A 20,784-nucleotide genomic window follows, 5' to 3' on the forward strand; every position below is an offset into this window, starting at 1 on the left:
TTGATCTCTTTTTTTAAATCTTTTTTTCTGTTTTCATCTGTCACTGGTTTGGCTTCTGAGCTTTGTAACCAGTATGCTGCGACTTAGGCCAGTGTTAGCTGGTTTAGCTTGACCACACTGCCCCCTTTAGGGAACAGACAGCTGTTGCAGATCAACAAATCTGGAGAGGCAGAGATAGAGGTATGGGCCATAAAGTAGTTTAAAAAAATTATTTCATTATTTTTAGATGCATGTGCCATTTTAGAAACAGATACAGTGGGAAGCAAATGGTGCATGGTGGAAACTGGATCCAATGATCTGCAACGAAGTATGCTCCTTATTTTTATAGCCCGTTAGTTCCTGTTCCCACCCATCTGCATTTAGATTAAAAGCAAAAGTGTTACATTGCACACAGAACACACATTTTCTCTAACTCTTTAAAGCACAAAAGCGATTTGATCAGTCATGTCCATGATTACAAGTGAATTTAACGTGGATGGAGATGTAGTAAGGAAGGGGTGATAAGAGCAAGAGGGCAAAAGGGATGTGAAGAGGAGGGAAAGCAGAAAGGAAACCAAATAAATTAGAAAAAGAGGGAGCATCTGTTCAATCTGCACTTGTGTTTGACTGGAAACGACAAATGCATTGGGAAACACTTGAAGATCCAGTGTAAACAGTGTGATTCATAGTACACAATTATGCAAATATAATACAGCAATAACTACAAATCTTGGGAGTTACAACATTTTCCAGTAACTCTCAAGAAAAAAAAAAGACATGGTTGAGTCACATCATTGAGTTATTGAGTAACTTCAAGTTGCTCCATCATTGTGAGTAAATTAATGTTTGTGACCAAACAATAAAGTCAGAAAAACTGCAAAATCTCTACAGCGTAGAGTTAATTTTTGTCACGCAAAGAGACAGACATGACATGAGCTGAAAGTTATAACTGAAGTGAAACTCTCCTGTGTTGCTTTCGTCTATAAGATCTCATTTTTCTTGGCAGCAAAGTTTGATTTGCCACTACATTCCACAGTCAAAAGGTATAGGAGAAAAAGTCCCAGTGTGCCTCAAAGAGTTCCTGTCTCTCATGTTAAATTAAAGAGCACTCATGTAAACATTATTGAGCCTCTACTGGAGCATGAAGATTCCATGATGTCTGGCTGAAGTTCATGTTTCCTCTAGGTTTTGTATTTTTTCCTCGATCAATCATTTTTTATTTTCTGACCGTCTAATCACAGCGGGTGAAATGGGTGCTCGCTTGTAGGACCAAGGATCCCATTCGACCATATCCCATTCAATGACTGTCTGTCAGTCATTCCGCTACTTTGACTGAAATATCTCAACAAATATTAGACGGATTAAGATCAGATTTTGTACAGACATTCACGTCACCCACTGCAATCGCTTTGCCTCACTTTTGCACATCATCATTAGGCTGACATATACATTGGTTTATGACTGAATTGCTGCAAAACATTCTCATCACCTTCAGCTGAACTGTGTTTAGTGCTAATTAGCAAATGTTAGCACACTAACACGGCAAGTTACGATGCTAAACCATGGTAAACATTTATTCCTGTTATGATGCACCCCTGGGCAAATAAAATGTTTGATGTTGATTTTAAATGGAAAGAAGTAAATCCAACCCCTGCAGCAATCATATTTAAAATGAGTTTTTCTTCAATTATTAATGCACTTTTTTTTACTTTTTATTTCATAAACTTTAACACAGAAAAAAAAAACAAAAAAACGAAACAGTAATTGCGTCCATAAGTTTCACATATCACAGCTTGCAAACAGCTAAAACTATTTCTGTTCTTGAATTCTTGATTCAGTCACACAGATTGTGATCTGCCGAGCAAACCTCACTGTAATAACTAAATGATCCACATCAGGTTATCCACATCAATGTCTCCTCAAAGCACATCACTCTGCATAACAACATCAAATGGCTTCTGACAAACATGTGGGCTTTACCAGTTCTTACATATACGGCCCCACTCAGCATATAGGCAGTTGGGTGGAACACTAAAATCATTGTCTGTCCACATTTACACGTTTGCTCCATATATACCTCATAGTGTTTTTGAACCCTTAGTTTGACCCTCTGCTATCAGCCCCCTGGGAAGTGAGTGACAGCTTTTATATGCCATAACACATGTAACTGATATGAATTAGCATGACTCTCCAGAAATGACACATCACTCTCCGAAAATATGTCTCAGGGACGCCCCACTGAGTCAATAGCAACCTTTATTTTCCTTTATTACAAACAGCCTTTTGACATAAACACAAGTTCACTTCCATCCCATCATCTTTGGACCGTTCAGCTAATTAAGCGCGAGTCACATTTGACAGGGCCAAATGAATTCACCAACATCCACCAAAGTCTTCACAAATATTGTTTTCATGGACCGTTTCACAGCCATTTACTGGTCAATCACGCTGTCGACCGGTTCTGTCGTCGCTGCCCTGAGCGGTCTGATCCCGGAGCGACAATATGTTCTGGTCACATGGAGTGTATCGGTGTGGAAAAGGTCTCTTTTTCTGCCAATTAACATTCATAAGTGCGTCATTTCCAAGAAAAACCTCACATCGATCCAGTTCAACACAGCAGCTTGTTGCCATTGTGTTGGAGACATCTTTGCTAACAGCTGCGCCATGTAAGTGTAGCACTTACAACAGCCAATGTGGGATGTAGTTTGACCTTTAGTTGTTATCATTTGTTTCTTTCACAAGTTGTTTTGTCGGCGGGGATGATGGGATAAGCCTGTGTGACCCTTTGAGGCTTCTGACATTGAAACGTTAAACGCATGTTAAATGCACGTGTTAAACCTCTCCAAATCGTTGTATGTTCTTTATGTGAAGTTTCCATGTTTGCTCATATCAACCTGGGGTGCAAAATACCCGAGGGTCTTGAAGTCATGAAGCAATCAGGGAATAATTTTGGAGCAAATGCAAGAACTCTGGGCAAAATGAGTCATCTGTTATGATCAAAATCCTTTTTAGGTGTAATTTCTAGTAAAATAACTCAAGAAAACATAATTAATTCTGCCTTCAGTGACTTTATCCCGGTCTAAATGACGCAAAATGTGTGTTTGAAAGACAAACAATGAGGTTCTGCCTGCACTGTAGTGGGGCATGGATTGAAACAGAGTTGAGGGGGTTTCCTAAGTCAAAGACGGTTGGGAACCAGTGGTTTATATGACAGTATAATCATCGTCATATGGCTGTGACCTCCCAAAGGCATCCAGAGGTCATCCATGATTCGCTCAGATAATGAGCCTCATCACTTAGGCTGTCACCCTCTCTCCTCCGAGGCCCGGGGTAATATTTGCAGCCAGTGATACAGCGAGGGGCTGCACGAGCAGTAATCCCACGCAACACTGACCACTGTGCTACATTACTGTGAACGAATGAATGATTAGATACTTATTTAACATAATATTGAAGTGCACTGTCCTGTGCATGATCTGGAGTAGAGGACGAGAGCTGAACGGCTTTACAGTCTTTGGTGCTGCTTCCCACTTCATTTAAATACATCTAAACAATTCTTCCCTAAAGTGCATCTTGCCTTCATTTAAAGACTATTTGCTTGAGGGATCGAGGAAAAGCTACAACAACAAGAGGGATTTCATCAGGCACCATAAGACACCAAGCCAAGAATTCATTATCCTTCAACACATCAAGTACTTATGAAATGACAGTCGTTCATTTTTGCTTCCTGAGTAATGACTGTCATTACAAGAACAAAACAAAACCTTTTCCAAACAATCACACTGAACAAATCTAGCTACAGGAATTTTAAGGAGATTAAAGTAGACTTACATTATTTGGCAAAACCTCTCTCGTATTGTTTAAATAATTGTTAATCACTAGTGTCGGCTGCCTGCAGGACAAGTAGCAATCACGTAATGTGTCTGTGATGCATTTATATTTCCAAAATTGTTATGAAAAACTAAATGTCAGTCATGCTGACTGAGATTATTCCTTCATATTACTGGGGCCTGGCAAATTGCCGATTTTCAATTCATATCAATGAGTACATATTAATGAAATACTTCACCTTCAGCCTCAGTATGAGAGCAAGTCCAAAAAACTTTCAGTGGCATTTGCAGAACAGCTTGCTTTCTTTGGTTGAGATCAATTCTTCACCTATACAGCAGCCTATGTACTGCAGATGGCTGGTCGCTGCTGTATTTGTCATACTACCTTTTCTTCTTCTCTCCCTGCTGTTTCCATGGTTCTGTCACAGTGTTGTTTAGATGCAGTCAGGGCACAGTGCCACCTGTCCAGGTAGGTGAGCTCTGCAGGGACACAGTCTGCGGTGGGAGGGGTCAGAGCCAGCACAACTGAACAGCAGAGGCTCCTGCTGAAGGCCGCAGTGCCGACCCCAAGGACTGTAGGCAGGAAACAGGTGGTTTATTTCTGGCCCCATGCTGGAGCAGCCTAGTCCAAGCCTACAACATAGAAAATAGTGATAGGTTTAATTGTATACAGTGTATCAGTGTACACAAGCGTCTCTTACTTCTTATTTCACAACTGTAGTATTGTTCTAACATTGCATTGCACAGGCTTTGTCACGTCCGCTGACCTCTCACCTGGTAAACGCGGAGGGACTGTTGAGGTGGTGAAACAGAGCAGGCTCACACACCAGCGAGGAGCGTCGACACACACTAACACACGACTGGCCCAGGGGACCCAGGTGCGCCCTCAGAGCACTCTCTGGTGGCCAAGTAGGGACAGATTTACTGCAGAAGTCCTAGAGTCATTTATGATAACAGAGAGACAGAAAGTTGGCAACGATGAGAGTTTAAACCGAGCATGATCTAAATGGCTTCTTTTAACTCTGTATATGTCTGAAACGATCTTGACTATGATACGTCATCATTTCATCTTGATTAGCAGTTCTACAGAACTGACTCACCAATTACATACATATTAGCCTTTTGAATCAAGAATTAAGATACTCGGAATGAATGACTGCAAAGTTAATTCAGGATAGAGGTGTAGATGTAGTTCATACTGTATCAGAGGTGGAGGACATCACTGCTAATAGCTCATGTTTCATGAAAGGCCGATATCAGAGAAATGTATGGGTAAAGCTTTACTGTATGGGGTACAATGAATAGGTTTATTCCATTTGAGATTCCTTTCGCACATTTCAGAAAAGAATTCAGGTCAGTGACTATGACTCTGCAAGAACAGGCCACTTCAGGAGTCTAGTGTGGTGAGGGAGCAACCAATAATATTATGCCGGCTGTCCCGACATCTCTGCACCTGGTGAGTGATATAACCATGAACCCGCTCCAGCATTCCCTCACAGGTGAACTCTCGGGGGGTGAAAGGCTTCACCTGCAAAAACATACACAATAACTTTTACTCAGTGCTACTGTAACAGAAATTTAGGGGTAACAAGATGGGCATCTACATATATATGTTTACAGTGTAACTGTGATTTTGTTTGTGGTCTCGAAGCTACCTCTGTGCGGAGAATGGCTTTGACTGCCTCTCGTACATCGGTCCTGTTGGTCATGTCCACAGTCCACACATGAGGTTTACCAATGAATTCTTCAGCATAAGGGTGCTGGGAGGAGATCTGTGATGCAAAGTTATTAACTGTTTTTATATTTTCACTAAAACAATATTGACAGTGTTTTCTATTTTTTTTTCTAAAAATTGATGTGCAAAATAGGCTTTCTGTTTTCAATAGCCATTTGTTTAGGTTTTTTTTTTCACTTTGAGGAGTTACCTACCTGTCTCGTGGTGGGTTTGCCCTTGTAGAAGTCATTGTTGTCTGATGAGTGTGGTGGGTCAAATTTTGGTTGAAGAAAGACGCAGCCCAGCGCTATTGCCTCAATAGGAGCTGGACCCTCATAGGGGAAACCAAGGCCTACAAACACCTGCCAGGGAGGAAGGAAGCAGCATCTTAATGAGTTATAAACAAAGGCAGGACAAGAATACTGTGACATTGATCTGTATATGTCCAAAATTCACAATAGCTCCCACAAAATCATGCCATAGATAGCTAAGTAAATAGGTGTATTTATTAAAAGAAGCTAACTCACTGGCTTCTTTATTGTGAAGGAGCTCTTATCTGACCTTGGCTCTGCGGAGAAGTCGTAGGAAGTGATCCTGAGTCAGCAGGCCGTGGTTTCTGGTGAAGCTGGGCAGATTAGAGGTGTGTCCTGGAGGCTGGTACACTGTGGCATGGGTCTCCAGCTGCTCACTGATCGCCTCCACATACTCAGATTTACCCTGAACACAAAGTATATGAGCTTTGTGAAATCTTCACCATCATGTAAAATCTTGCAGTAATTGGCTTCTTGACTTTTTTCTTGCTAGCTCACCATCTTTACACATGCACACACTGTGCACTTTTGGTCAGTTTACCTGCCACATGTAGTCCTGTTTGCCATAGACAACTGCTATCCTGTCTTTCCTGTAGGTCTCTGGCTCCTCTCTCACCTCTGCCTTCATTGCCTCCTCACTTGCAAAGCCCAGGAAGGAGTTATCAGGAGTGTGAGCTGGAGACGACAGAAACATGGGGCAGTTTGATTAAATTTGTCTGCGGTCTCAACTTACGCACAACGCTGAAATAACTATTTTACAAGAAAACTGAAAACAAGAAAGGGCCAGGGTAGCTGGTTGGTATGGTTGGTACTTTCCAACACTAAAGACAGCTCTTGGCAATTATAGAAATTAAGTTTGGTACTGAAATTGCAATGTTTATTTGTGACACTAACAATGGCTGCATAGCAATAGCAAAAGTGTAGATATAGCACCTTTAAGCACGTGTACGTCTGTGTGTTTTTGAGTAATATTAAACTACTTTATTTGTGAGTAACAAAATAAAAGTAGTCTGAATTCAGTGCTTAATTTACTAAAACATGAGTAAAGATGAAGAATGCCTCTGCACAGATCTTCCTTGAAGACATCGCAAAAGAGAAACACATGGTGGGAAGGTGGAGGATCAGAAGTTACTTTTAGACAGACATAGCTGACAACGTGGATCATAGGTGAATAACAGCTAAGATTAAAATTTTGTGAGAGATGGAAAACATACCGTACAGTATAAATCAGCTGTTAAAGGAAATGAGATTTCTACATATATGAGAGGCTGAGGTCGGGCTGTTTGGATAGGCAGCTGCCACCCTGCTGCCCTCCGACACACTGAGGAAGGTGTGAGAGATGAGTATTTACTTTACTAGGAATGTGCCAGTAAAGGTGTGTGTGTGTGTGTGTGTGTCATTCTCTCCTGTCTCCAGGTACTTTTAAAAACACTGTTGCCACATCTCTTCTCATTCACCCTTACAGCACTGAATTTCCTCCTGGCTCAGTTCCACTTGTCGCCACTTGTCTCTAACACCTGTCCAGGTTTGCTGCTTCACACTCACCTATCAGATTAGCAGGGATACGCAACGATACACTGACATGATCAACATTGTGCAGCTTGTGGGGGTTGGAGGACAAGCTGTAAAGGAATGCAGTTTCTTTGATTTCTTGTTTTCAGTGTTCTTGCTCTCTGTTTACAGTTCAGTATAATCCTTCAGTCAACTACCTTCCTCTCCTCTGATTCAAAACAGAAGCATAAACCCCCTGTTTGCTTTTCAAGCATCTTTTCTTTTCCTTTTCTTCTTTCTGTGCCTTTGTTCCTGTTTTGCCATCTCTCTCTCATTCCGTCCCTCTTTCGGCCTTTTCCACACTATCAGCTAACAGCCATCTCCGTCTCCTCCCCCTCCTCCTCCTCAGCAGGACAAATAAACAGTGCTTCAAGCTGAGGGATGAAGAGTGGCTCTCAGCCCAGTGCATCCAGCTTGTCTCCATCTCTCGGCAGGGTGGGAAAGATGACAGGGAGAGGTGTTGGAATGAAAGCTCTGTCTGGGCACCAAGTTTATTTAACCTCAGCTATTAATCCTCTCACTGTGAGGACGCTTAGAGGAGTGTGTGTGTGAAGGATCAGCGCTGTGGCAGCAAGATCTAAATATGTACATATGTGTGTATATTTATATCTATATTCATATATATGTTGACTGTCTCCACACGAGCATTTCTGAATCAATGTTCCGTTCTTCACAGAGACGCCATCATGCAGTTATCACAGCTGTGGTCTCACATAGACGGTGAGTCACATGTTTGCATGATTGCAGGGAGTAAACACATTACATGATGCTGCTACTTGCCAGCATAATAACTATATGAACACACACACACACACACACACACACACACACATACAGACTTACGGAACATGGTCATGTACTGCAGAGGTTGGAGACCCCATCTGCCCCACAGTGTTTTATATCCATGGCTATGCGCATAGCTCCCCAAGTTAAAGGCAGGTTCGGTGCCAAAAGAGTCCAGGATTCTAAAGCGGCACCTAGAACGGTTTGAAGAACAGTTTATGACAAGGAAATCTTTGACATATTTGATTTACTTCAAGTTTATCAATTCAGCAATGATCATATGAACACAAACAACTCATGGTCTGTAATGCTGTCATCACTGTCTTCTGACTTTACCTTTCATATTTGTCAGTTATTTTTATGTTCAAAGACTTTCATGGCCAAAGGGGTCAGAGAAAGCAAAATAAAGGTGTTTTATTATTTTATATTTTTGAGTTGAAATTTTACATTGGCACTTCCTGAAAAATGCAGTGAAGTCACAGAATGTCTGCTTCACATTAAAACAGTGTCAGGCTAATACAAACTGCACGAGAGGGACAAACAAGGGAAAAAATTGAAAACATTAGTGCTTCTTTTCAATATTGGCGGCTAATCTATTTATGATAATAATTTAAGAGAAGGTCAGTTTATAAATATTTATTTAACATAACCTTAAAGGTCACAATCACAGCTCTTTGTAGTATGTCATTATAAAATAAATATGTTCAATTATTATCAGCAAATGGAGTGATATTATGCATATTATGCAGAAATGCAGTGATATTCGAAGCATAAGTGTGTATTTTGAAGTCGTTGTCATACTGGTAGTGCTGGAAAGCCAGTCCCATGGCTCCTTGAAGGTGAGCAAGGCCATGGTAGTCGGTATAGATGAGGTCAAAGGTCAGGGGCCTCTGGATTGGACAACTTCCTCGGCCAGGGGCAGCACCTATGAGGCTGGACCAGTCACAATAAACACACATCACACCATGAACTGCTCAGCATCATTCAACTTTGGTCTTTGCCTCCCTCATCACTTCAGTTTTAAATGCTATAAAGACCAGTCACCTATCAATACATCATATCAGTGATACCAGATGCTGTTGCTTGCCAATGTCATTAATATTTTCCAAACAAACATCTCAGATGATTCCCTCAGTAGTAGAGGGAATCATCAGTGGTACTAACCTGTGGAGTTGGTGCTGTGAGGTGCTGAGGGTTATGTTATGGCCCAGGATTATCAGACAGGCACTGAGGTCTGCCCACTGGACCAGCTCCCCCAGAGGCCCCCCTCTTTCCACCATGGCCTCAAAACGCTGACCAACACTCCCAGCGAGGGCGCCCGGATACAGCAGCACCTAGATGACGGCACGTTTTGAAGTCCAAAGCACACAACAGGTATGTAAAGAAAATTCATTTCTGTACTTTCAATGCTTTCATAAGCTTAAAGTTCTGCAGACTGTGGTACCAAGTTCCAAAAAGTATGATACAAAAAGCTACATTCAGTATGTATAAAATAAATTGTTAAACCTGGTGAATATTTTAAAACAAAAAATGTGTTTATCTTCTACACACTAACACCCTTCAAACATATACAGCCATGTTTTTGAAATCTAAACATATGATGGAATAATTTTAGCTACTGTATTCCCTTGAAAATCCAGAAATAAAAACTAGATGATGCTCAGCAGAATGACCTGCTGCTCATACCCTCATCTGGTTGGAGACCGTCTTGTTTCTGCTGCGTCTCATCCTCACACCAGCACGTATCCACCGTTCAGACATCCTTTCCACTCTGGACCGGATGAAGTCTATTGCAGGACCACTGTTGTTGCCGATGACTTCATACAGCTGGCTTAGAGATGTTCGTATCTCAGCCTGTGTGCGATCATGATGTGAAATGGTTGTGTGTATATGTGATAGAAATGATAGCAGAGTAGTGTGTTGGTAGAGTAGAGCACGGTGACATGAACTGGATGTGAATCTACCTTCTCTGTATATGTGTGAGGTTCCTCGTGCCATGGCAGAGCAGAGTGGTTCTTTCCAAGGTGAGGGGGACAAAAGTCTTCTATTTGGCTGAGGTAAGTCAATATGGAGCAGGTGCTACCATCCACCCCATAAAATGCATAGCAGGGGTCTGACTGCCAGTGTGCCTGCAGGAACTACCAGAGAGACAGATGTTAAGTTGATATATACTGATATACACTCTACAATATAAATATGCTATACCGTAGCTGCCATTATTTAAAACTGGCATTTCCATATCCAACACAAACATGCTCATATACCTTAAAATACACATCAAACTGAAAACATTAAGTGAAGGTAAGCAGTTTAATCCACAGACAGCCATGAAGTTCATGCTACCACATATATTTCCACTTTCTCACCTTGACTTTCTCAGCACACACCGGATACGCGGCATCCATTGGCACCTCACACTCATTGGGCCCTGTGGGTAAGATATTAGCCGTCACGCAGTTTTTCTTTTAAAGGCCATTTTGAATGCATCATTATTCCACAGGCCTTAGCAACAAAAAGCACATTGTAGAGTTAACTCGATGTGGCTAATGAAGAACAGTGGACAATAACTTTGATATACAATCTCTCAGCTGAAATGTGCACAATGAATAGCAGCCATCAGCACGATGTATAGTGCTGCCATGCATGTAAGAGGCATTAGTACAGAGGCAGTGTGTTCTCAGAGGCCCTTTCCCGTAAGCCCCCCCACCATCTCAAGCCAATGTCAATCAACTGGAATGAGCGCACACACACACACACACACACACACACACACACTGACACACACCTAACCCACCTGCCTCCTACCAAACATTCCCTTTTACAATGCTCGCATTTGCCAAAATACACAGTCCTTAGCTGTGTAAAACAACCTAGTAAAAAAGGAAAAGAGAGAAAAAAAAGATAAGAAAACCTGCAGGCATAGCTGAAGTGTGAAAGCCTAAAAACAGTGATATGCTGTAAGAGCACAGCTAAAAAGAAAAAAGTGCTCCCTCTGCAAAAACAAGAATATGAGTAGACAAGTTGGTGAAAGGACTCCTGGGTAATTCAGTCGTATTTTATGGCGTGAGGTAATGTGAGAGGAAGAGGGTGAGGGGTGAGCAGGCTGGCGATGGTGAAGTGTGTGTTTGTCTGCGTGCGGGTGGCATGGGTGTGTGTGTGCGTGTCGACAAGTGTGCGTCCTCGCATATGCACTGTTTGGTGTCTGTGTGGCCCAAGCTTTATGAATTCCCTTTTTCAGGGAGGGAGGTTAAGCATGCATCCACTCATCCCCACCTCTCACACACTCTAACACACATACACACACACACAGACACACAGAACTTTGCGTGCCAACCAGGGTGTGTAATCCAACTCTCACCTGACACCTCTCAGGAGGGTCGTAGTGTAGATGTAAACTTTTTCCCTCCCCACGGCCAGTTGAACGGCACTGGCTCTGTGGGACTTGTTAAACTTCTATTCAAGGACTTCATCCCCCATAACCACCTGTACCTACTGCCCTTTAACCCCCCCATTCACACCCTCCACTATCACAGCTTGTTAATTTCACTGTGTGGTTAACCTCTATTGAGGCTATGAACCGTGCATTTGGCTCAGAGTATCACACTACCACTGTGGGCAACCACAGAAAAGCTTGCAATTGGCCAATTAATGAGGCTGAGTATATTTATTTGGTGCAGAATATTAAAGCATGTTATAACTGGAACAAACCCTAAAATCTCTGTTTTAATTTGAACAATGAGGCGCTTTTAGTAAAGTACATGGTAAAATGAAGCTAAAGGAATTTGTTTGTAATAGCCTAATACACCTGTTTTATCAGTCTAAATCAAAATATAAAAACACAAAACTGTCTCTGTAACTCTATATCCAGAGAAAAGTAAAACGGGCACACAGAGAGCAGATCTTTTGCCTCTCCTTTTCCTTCATATTTCCTGAGCATTAAGGTCGGTTATCATGAGCATGCTGCATGCAGTTAATTTACATCTTCTGGGTATTCAAGTTTAATTTTTTCATAAATAAAAAGCCTGAAAGATGCACACTTGAAAGCAGCTTTAAAATCTTTCAAACATTCGCTCTCATTTGATATTTCCGGTCCTCCTAGACAAATCAAATGACCAATACGGAGGTAAAATCAAACAAATTCCCCCAAAATAATAAAATACCACGCATCGGTTAAGACAAGCTGCATGTGATGAATGGCTGGGCCTTACCGATGTGTGCTCTGTGGTCTTCATGTGGGGGCGGAGTGTGAGACTGGCGGTGATGGTGGTGATCACGGCTGAGCTGATCAAGCCTCTGGGACATTCTCTTAAGCTCCCTCTCCACCAGGTGGGCCAAGCCTTGCTGGTCCTGTCTAAAGCTGGAAAACAAATACGAATTAACAAGTAACCAAACACTGCACGCTGTATACATATGTACCAGCTATGTCTTGCTGAACATTGAGTCATATCTGTGTTTATATGTACTAAGATCCTCAAACATGGTGGTACAGCGGTTAGCACTGCCACCTCAAAGCTAGAGGGCTCTGAATTTGAGCCTGCTGGGGCCGGGGCCTTTCTGTGTTGGGTTTGCATGTACTCCTCCAGCTTCCTTCCACACTCCAGAGACATGCAGGTTAGGCTAACTGGTAATTCTAAATTGCCCGTAGGTGTGAATGTGAGTGTGAATGGTTGTTTGGTCAAAGAATAAGTGGTGCGGCTAATGAATGGAAGGATGTATGACAGTTGTTATTGAATACCTCTGCAGCAGCAGACTGAGATCCTCTCTGGTCAGCTGGGTGACATCTCTCTCTTTGCTCAGCCTCTGCACCTGAGTGCTCAGAGCCTCCAATCGCAGAGCCAGCCTACGAAAGCCAAGACCACGCTGACCTATGACATAAAGTATACAATATGTATGTACACCATCATCCCCCTACCCTAATGTTTAAGCATTGATAGTGTGTATTATGTTATAGCAAATGTTCTCCTGAACACAAGACGTTGTTCTATGTATCATAAAACAACAGGGTTATGTGTCACCGTTTTCTTAACTTGATGAGCTGCAAATGAAGCAGTGATTGTGTACATTCCATGTAGAGGATAAAGTCATTAAATCATTTTTACACTGTATGCATATGTTTTGTGAATCTTTCCACAGACACTTTCATGGTTGAAGGTGATGCAAATTACTGACCTCGTGTACTGTACTTCACTAACACTACATTTACACTGAGTCTGGTGTTGTGGTTTGTGGCCCCTTAAAACAAAGGTCTCCTTGAAACCCCTCGCCACAGGTTATTAGCTTCATGCAGGTTCAAGTTGTGAGTATTGAGCTGTGTTTTTCTTTTTAATTTCAATATGAACCAATTTATCTTGGAAGCTCTTTTGGGTTCATAAGGCTCCAGGTTGGGAACTTTAACCAGTAATGAGTTGTATTCAAAGAAAAAAGACACAAACAAGCCATAAAATGTGGTTTACAGACTCTATATATTTTTATTGTTCACTGCTCCCGTGTTTGCTCTGATAGGACTTCCAGTATCATGCTGGAGTGACCTGAGGTAGAGGTGCTCACAGTTAAGCACACTGCTAGCCACCTGGGTAGTTGCCAAACAATCTACTGTAGTTACCAGACAGGTTGTTTGTGAGGTAGGGTTTGCTGGTGGAGTTAGGGTTGATTTGATGTCAGAATAAGGATCTCCTTGGGGATAGAGCTTTAGCCTGTGATACATAGTAAAATCCCACAGACTGGTGATGTCACTTCATCTCTGTTTGCTCAGCTGACTATCAGCGTATCACTACTTACATTCCCTGAGGCCCTTTGGGCACAGAGGCAATGAAAGATGAATGGGAGAAAAGAGTTGGGATCTTGTAACAACTTCAGGCCAACTAAATGACCAAGCTTGTAAAGGTGTTTATGTGCTGCTTAAAAAATAATATGTGTGTGGGTATGCATGTGTATGTGTGTATGACCCTTTCTTATTCACCATATTACGTACTGGAAAATGTAAGATGTTGTTAGATCATGTGGAGACAGAAAATGTGCAACATAGCTCCTCATGTGTTTTCATAGCGCAATAACACTTTTTAATGAATAATTATAGTGTCCTAGAGTCAGGGCCAACATTTCTTTTTCTCAAAGAAAATCTATTACTTAAAGATAGGTCTGTTTTCTGTCATTGCACATCATCCTGTTCAAGCATTTTTGTGAAAAGAAATACAGTTCTAGTGATGTAGGTGGCTATCATCTTTTTTCCTACAGCAGGCAACCCTCCACAAGGCTTAACTGAAATTCACTCATGCCACTGCCAGTTTTGTGGCAGGAAAAGCTAATTTTGAGATTAAATACAACATCAAATTGCCCGGTAAGATGGAGGATTTTTCACAGACTGAGTGAAGACTGAGTATTTGGTGATAAATTTGTGCTGGATTAACTCTGTGCGCTGACCAACAGCATCCCACGTGTGGTATATTTTTCATCACAACCATTGTGGCTATTGGGGGCCATTTGTATACAAGCTGTGGTGGGTCCCTAAAAGCACAGAGCAATTGTGGGTGTGCAGCTGAGATGCACCAGTGGATTACATTGTGTGCTAAAAACAATTTTCCTTGAATTTGAGGAGGAATGGATGAGGATGTTTAGATAAGAAGTCGTCTTCTTTGATTATATTTTGAAACTGTTTCATCTGTTTTCCAAGTCTGGTCAAAGTTCAGTTCTTTCTTTAGTTCAATCTGTGCATCTGATTTTAGAAATAAATGTCATGCATAAATGGGTTCCTACATATGGGTCCTGTCAGTTCAATATAATTCAGAAATTTTGACTTAAGAATGTTATAGAATATTAAATCCATCATTTATCAGCGTCTGTATCAGATTCTCATTTTTTGTAAAGGGAAACATAATCTGTTACTACAAACAACATTAAATTATTAAATTAAAATACCATTACCATTTTATTTGGAGACCTCTGAACTAATTCAAACACTAAGTGCAGCTTGTGGGGTGTATTTCCAAAATGCTCCTGATTATGTTTAAAAATGGCTCATAGATCAAAAATTGTGGGAGAGGTACAGTGCCAGAACATGCTAATTTATTCATCTTGTGCATAAATAAGATTTTACAAAAAGAACACTCTGGAGGAGATTGTTGACAACATGTCAAAATCCTTTTAAACCAGGAAGAAAGGTTTTGCCCAAACAACTTGTCCACTGCCCCCTTAAATACCCTCCCTCAGGTAAACAGCTTAGCCAGACAATTGACTTGAACATGGGTACATCTTGGCCACAAACCCACAACTGTCAGACACATGGGAGGACCCACCACGAATTGTGAACAAAGCTTCATCTAACACTGGGAAGACTTTCAGATGAGGTCTTATGCCTCAAAAAACACTGTAGCCTACACTTCAGTGGATGTGCAGATGAAAAAGCCACATTGCTCCAATCATTATTTGGTATATTTTCATGTGATTCACTTTATTCATAATTCGTGTTTCACCAAAACAAGGTCAGCTTCTAAGTTAAACCACATGTGTGTGAGTTACCCTGTTCCTCGGGTGACCTCCCAGCAGGTTCATCCTTAGCCATCTCAAGTGGCACCCAGAGGCTCTGTAGCAGCAGGGTGAACACCGACAGGCACAGACAGAGCACCAGGCAACCACTAGAGGGCACAATACACAGAGAAACCTCTTCAAACGCCACAACAAAGAGCACTCAGTACGTCAGTGGTTCCCAGCCTTTTTTTGTGTTTGACTCCACATCCCACAGTCGCATGAACTAAAGTTTCCCTTCACTGACTCCACCCAAAATCTGTTTATTTGAACTGATTTCAAAGTGGATGTGATTTAATGCATTGTTTATACAGTATAAAAGTGGGCATTTGTACTAGTTACTCCCTCGGGGTGCAAGAAGCTGAACATTTCAATTATTTATTCATTACTTTTAGCTGACTGCTTCCAACAGTTATTGCAAAATTTTAGCTGTCTTTTCCAACTGTTTGAACACTGTATTTTTTACTTTTATCGATGTATTTCAACTTTAAGTTGTTTGAACTGTTTATCTTAAGCCAACTATGTGAACTGTTATAGTCATTACTTTTAATCATAGGCCTATATTTCAAATCTAAGCGAGCTATTTGAACTGTTTACGTATCATTTTAAGCTACATATTTGAACAGTTTACACATCACTTAGAACTAACTGTTTGAACCATGGATGTATTATAGGACCTGGACAAGGCCCAAAAAGCATTTTTCCCATAGACCGCAATAGTAAAAGAGAGGCCTGTAAAACTTTTAACAGGACACCTCCAGCTGTGCACACAGCCACATATCAATCTTTCTCTTCTACATGTTTAATCCATGGGGTTTTAATCTTTGTAAAAGTTTTTCAAAGCTCAGAAAAAGCCCAGAATTTTTTTTCTCTCTGAGTGACGTCACCACTGTGTACGTGCACTCTATCCGCGGTCCCGCTGTGTCTCGGGAACGAGGATGGTTGCTAGGTTACTGCTAGCGTCGTCAGGACGAGAACAAGTTAGTGTGAAAAGTGAATAAACAAACAAAGGCGAGTTTTCTTCTACACGCATCAAGGTTCATTCATTTTGTGATTTTTGTTTTTTTTTTTGTCGCAATTATTCGTCACTTCTTAAACTTTTTTCAGGAATGTAATTGTTTTTATATATTATTTATATATATACTTTATATATATATAAAGTATATATATTATATTATTATATATTATATTATATATTAATATAATATTATATATTATATTAATAATATATATATATTATTATATATATTATATATTTTACACTGTTGCTGATCAATTGCACCAATCACCAGAAAAAATTCCTTGTATGTGAAAACATACTTGGCAATAAAACTGATTCTGATTCTGATTCTGATTCTGATATTAGCCACATAACTAGATTCACTAAGACGCCGATATGATTTTTCATAACTCCTTCCGTTTTCTTCAGGTATTTTAATTTCGTGAGTCATTGAGCTTCTATGTGATAGTTTCTGTCACGCTGCTGACCTCCGGGTCAGCAGCGGGGGCCTGAGCCGCTGCAGCCCGCTGCCCCTCTCTGTCCCTGAGGGGAAGAACCGTCCTCACCATCTAACTCCCCACGTCCTCAGTGTGTGCTCAGTGTACAGTAGCTAAATGTCCGGTGGCATTCATCATTTAAATTAAATCTTTATAAAAAATAATGTTGATATATTTTTCATTTTCAAATCAAATATCTGTGACACAGGGCTAAGTAATGACGGGACATAAAGCTTCACTACAGCAAGGTTCCCCGGAGAACGTTTGGGGAACGTTCCTCAAACGTTCTCCGGGGAACCTTCGCTGAACGAGACAAATACAAATTCTTTATTTAAAAAACATGCATTTCATTTAATTATTATTATTTATTTTTTTAACAAATTGAAACTATTTTAAAAACACTGGCAGAGACGTCAACCTGCAGTTAGCATAACATCCGGTAACAAGATGGGTTGAGGTGCTTTTTACATCGCGGAACGTACGCTGACCGTTCCCGGGGGAACCTTTGCGGAACGTTTCCGGGGGACCGTTACCGGGTGGGAACCTTCAGTACATCCATGTCATTATAATACATCCATGGTGTGAACTGTTTAACCACCACTTTAAGCTAACTATTTGAACTGTCTGTGCATCACTTATAACTAAGTGTTTGAACTGTTTATCGTTACTTTAAGCTAATTGACCTGGTCATCCATCACTTTAAGCTAACTATTTGAACTGTACTCTTTTAATTGGCTGTTTGAACTATCCAACACTTTTAGCTAACTATTTCCACATACATCCATTTCATTTACTGTTGTCCTTACTTTTATGTCCCTATTTCAAAAATGTATCCATTACTTTAAGCTAATTGTTTACACTTTTTTGTTGGATAGCAATATAGTTTTTAGTGCATTCTCAATTTCAGGTATTAAAGCTGACTCAGTATGTGTGTATATTTTTTTAATCAGATCACAGCTTCCGTGTTTTAAAATGAGTTGACCTACCAACTGCAAAATTACCCCAAGGGATCTTCCATGGTTTTGATTAACTGCAGTATACGATATAAAATGGAGTCTGAAAATGCAAGCTCATGGTCAATCTTATGCATCCTAATTTTTAATAAACACAGCAGTGCATGCAATAGAGCACACAACCCCATGTAATTGTTATATTTCTTTGTATGTACCACATATTGGACATGACATAAAGGTCATTTTTTAATAATGTGTGTCATACCCAGCCAGTTAAACGTCCTTTTAACTTCATAAATTTGATTTTAACAGCAAGCCTAATGCAATAAAAACTTACAGCCTGACTCTGCCTTTCACCAAATACACTGAGAAAGTGGAGAACTAAATTGTTCCATTACTTCGAATGAGGAGACGCTAATGTGTCAAAACAAACATCTGAGGCATGATGTGTCATTATAGCATGTGTCTGCTCACTGCTCAGATGGGAGCCCAGCTTTGGTTTAACTGGTGCAGAGAGAGCAATCACTTCACTCTCACTTTCATCAGCCCAGTAAACCCACCGATCCTCATCCAGAGAAACATGGTGCCAAGCTCAAGTACATACACAAACAGTTTCAAGGCTCTCCCTGTGCCTGTAAAGCTCCAGAATCACATCCAAACAAATCATTTCCATTTAATTCTATTAGTCTGCATTTCATCAAAGTTGTCAGAGCACTCATCAAAACATCATGTGTATTTGGTTGAGGGTATATACGGAAAAGCAGCGCCCCTGTAAACTGCACGGGGGGGATCATATCAAAACAGATTACTATGTGATGGTTGGCCTTAATTTCTACTGCAGGTGACATGTGCTGGGGAGATCAAGCGCCACATAAATAGAAGACATGGCTCGGTAAATTGCTGGACATTGTTGGGCGGGCATGGACAAGGTGAGGTGCATTAATTGATTAGCCACTGATCTAATGATGCTGAGTCTTACCTGCGTGGCCGCAGTGCAACACGCATGGCCTTCTGTTCACACGATGTTGGACGTCACTGTCAAAACAAGGACAGTGCAAATACCAGTGAGTGAACCATGCTGTGTTACAAAAATATAGCTGAGTTTTGCGGAGAGAAAAACATTATCGCACTATTGTTACACAATTACATTTTCCACTTCCATATTTGTGTTTAAGCACTAAAGATCCATTGTGGTTTCTTTTCATGTTGCAAATGAAAGGTCACATTTTCCACATGAAGTGCATCAATAAAGTCTCTAGGCAATAAATAGATCTCAAAGTAATGCTATTGGCAGCATGACTGGTCATGAAAGCCTTTTCAGTCTGTGGTCTCTTCTGTGTTGGTGTTAAACATGTTCATTAGACTGATGGAAATACTCAACATAAACAAAATTGCTGGCGCCAAACTCTTGTTCTGCATCAATGTGAGGCAGATACAGATATGTTTCAATAGTTGGTGTACAAGACAAGCAAACACATGGACAACCACACACACGCACACACAGAAGCACGCACATCCTCACCTCCTTGGGTCTCCATCCCAACCCACTGGCAAACATCAGGCCTGTTGTCAAAACACACTAACTATGAGAAAATTAAGTTGGGGCTGGGGAGTATCTTGCCTCCTTTTTTTTTTTTTTTTTTCTTTTTTGTCTCTTTTCGATCTCTTTCCCTCCTTCTCTGGCCGTGCCTTTTCTCTGTCTCAGGGCCTATGGGTAGGCATCCTGCAGTTGTCAAGGTAACCTGACTCCCCTTTAAAGAAAACAATACCCAGAGTGCTGCTTAGGCCTTTCACACATACAATGGAGACCACGCTATTGGGTGACACAGTTTCTTTCAGTCTCACTGGCTATACTAAAGCCTTAGCCATGAATGGATGCTGAAGAAGGAAGCTCATTTAAATAGCTCAAATGGTGCAAACCTTTTGCTCTGAATACACAATACAGACAAAAGATGGTAAAACTTTAATGAGAGTAACAATGATCATGATAATAATAGAGCTAAGGAAATACCCAGAGGAAACTGTATAGATACCAATTACAGAATAAATTGTAATTCTGATTCACTGTTGTAATACAATTGCCAGATAATTCAGTCAGGAATGTATTTATTTTGGTCACAGAAGAGTAGATACGATGTTTAAGGAAGAAGCAACACCAAGTTATCTCAAGGTCTCATTTTGTTATAGACAAAGAATTTACTAAAGGAAATTTAAGGAAAAGGAAAAATTTGCAATTTTGTTGACTAGGCACAAACATCATCTAATCACCTAATCTGTTTTTTGGCAACAAGTACAAAGATCACAAAGGTTCACCACAGATCAGAGTCTCTCAGATACCTGAAGACATAGTGCCAAGGTGTTCTTGTGGGCCAGAACCTGTACTAAAACGTGAGAAAAGAACGTTTTCTCAAAGAACCGAAAAAAATTCAACTCTCTGTACTCATGTGAGTCTGGCAGTTAAAAGCCTTTAATTGTGAATCTCTAAAACACCTTTTAAAATATATTTTTTTTGTTTTCATTGGCATGACAAACTGCAACTTCTTCGGGTAAAGAAAAATCGTTCAAAACTGAATATATTCCTGTCAAGACTAATTTGTAATTCAGACATGAATCAAAGCAACTGAACTCTGTGTAATACTGAAATA

General features: G+C 40.7%; 1 protein-coding gene across 1 annotated transcript; it reads right to left on the reverse strand.

Moving 5' to 3' along the window:
• Positions 1 to 1,701: 1,701 nt before the first annotated feature.
• Positions 1,702 to 19,770, reverse strand: LOC139609168 (alpha-1,6-mannosylglycoprotein 6-beta-N-acetylglucosaminyltransferase B-like). Its single transcript, XM_071463449.1, has 18 exons — positions 19,662 to 19,770; positions 19,119 to 19,174; positions 15,684 to 15,799; positions 12,904 to 13,033; positions 12,377 to 12,525; positions 10,535 to 10,596; positions 10,133 to 10,306; positions 9,855 to 10,022; positions 9,333 to 9,502; positions 8,970 to 9,101; positions 8,229 to 8,362; positions 6,376 to 6,509; positions 6,085 to 6,240; positions 5,739 to 5,885; positions 5,465 to 5,581; positions 5,263 to 5,337; positions 4,584 to 4,744; positions 1,702 to 4,442 (listed from the first exon to the last, which is right to left on the reverse strand). The coding sequence occupies exons 2-18, from the start codon at positions 19,142 to 19,144 to the stop codon at positions 4,244 to 4,246; spliced, it is 2,250 nt and encodes a 749-aa protein (XP_071319550.1). The 5' UTR covers positions 19,145 to 19,174; positions 19,662 to 19,770; the 3' UTR covers positions 1,702 to 4,243.
• Between the last annotated feature and the right edge of the window lie 1,014 nt (positions 19,771 to 20,784).

The sequence above is a fragment of the Trachinotus anak genome, unplaced genomic scaffold (genome assembly GCF_046630095.1).
Source record: "Trachinotus anak isolate AG129_WGS33_773 ecotype Australia unplaced genomic scaffold, CSIRO_AGI_Tana_v1 ptg000025l, whole genome shotgun sequence".
Classification (NCBI taxonomy): domain Eukaryota; kingdom Metazoa; phylum Chordata; class Actinopteri; order Carangiformes; family Carangidae; genus Trachinotus; species Trachinotus anak.

Excerpts from the sequence above, each read along its gene's own strand:
- LOC139609168 (XM_071463449.1), bottom strand. The coding sequence starts at position 19,144 with ATGCGTGTTGCACTGCGGCCACGCAG. Across the intron at positions 12,526-12,903 it reads CTCAGTCTGCTGCTGCAGAG|CTTTAGACAGGACCAGCAAG; the intron begins GTATTCAATAAC and ends TTTGTTTTCCAG. Across the intron at positions 5,886-6,084 it reads GACTTCTCCGCAGAGCCAAG|GTGTTTGTAGGCCTTGGTTT; the intron begins GTCAGATAAGAG and ends CCTCCCTGGCAG.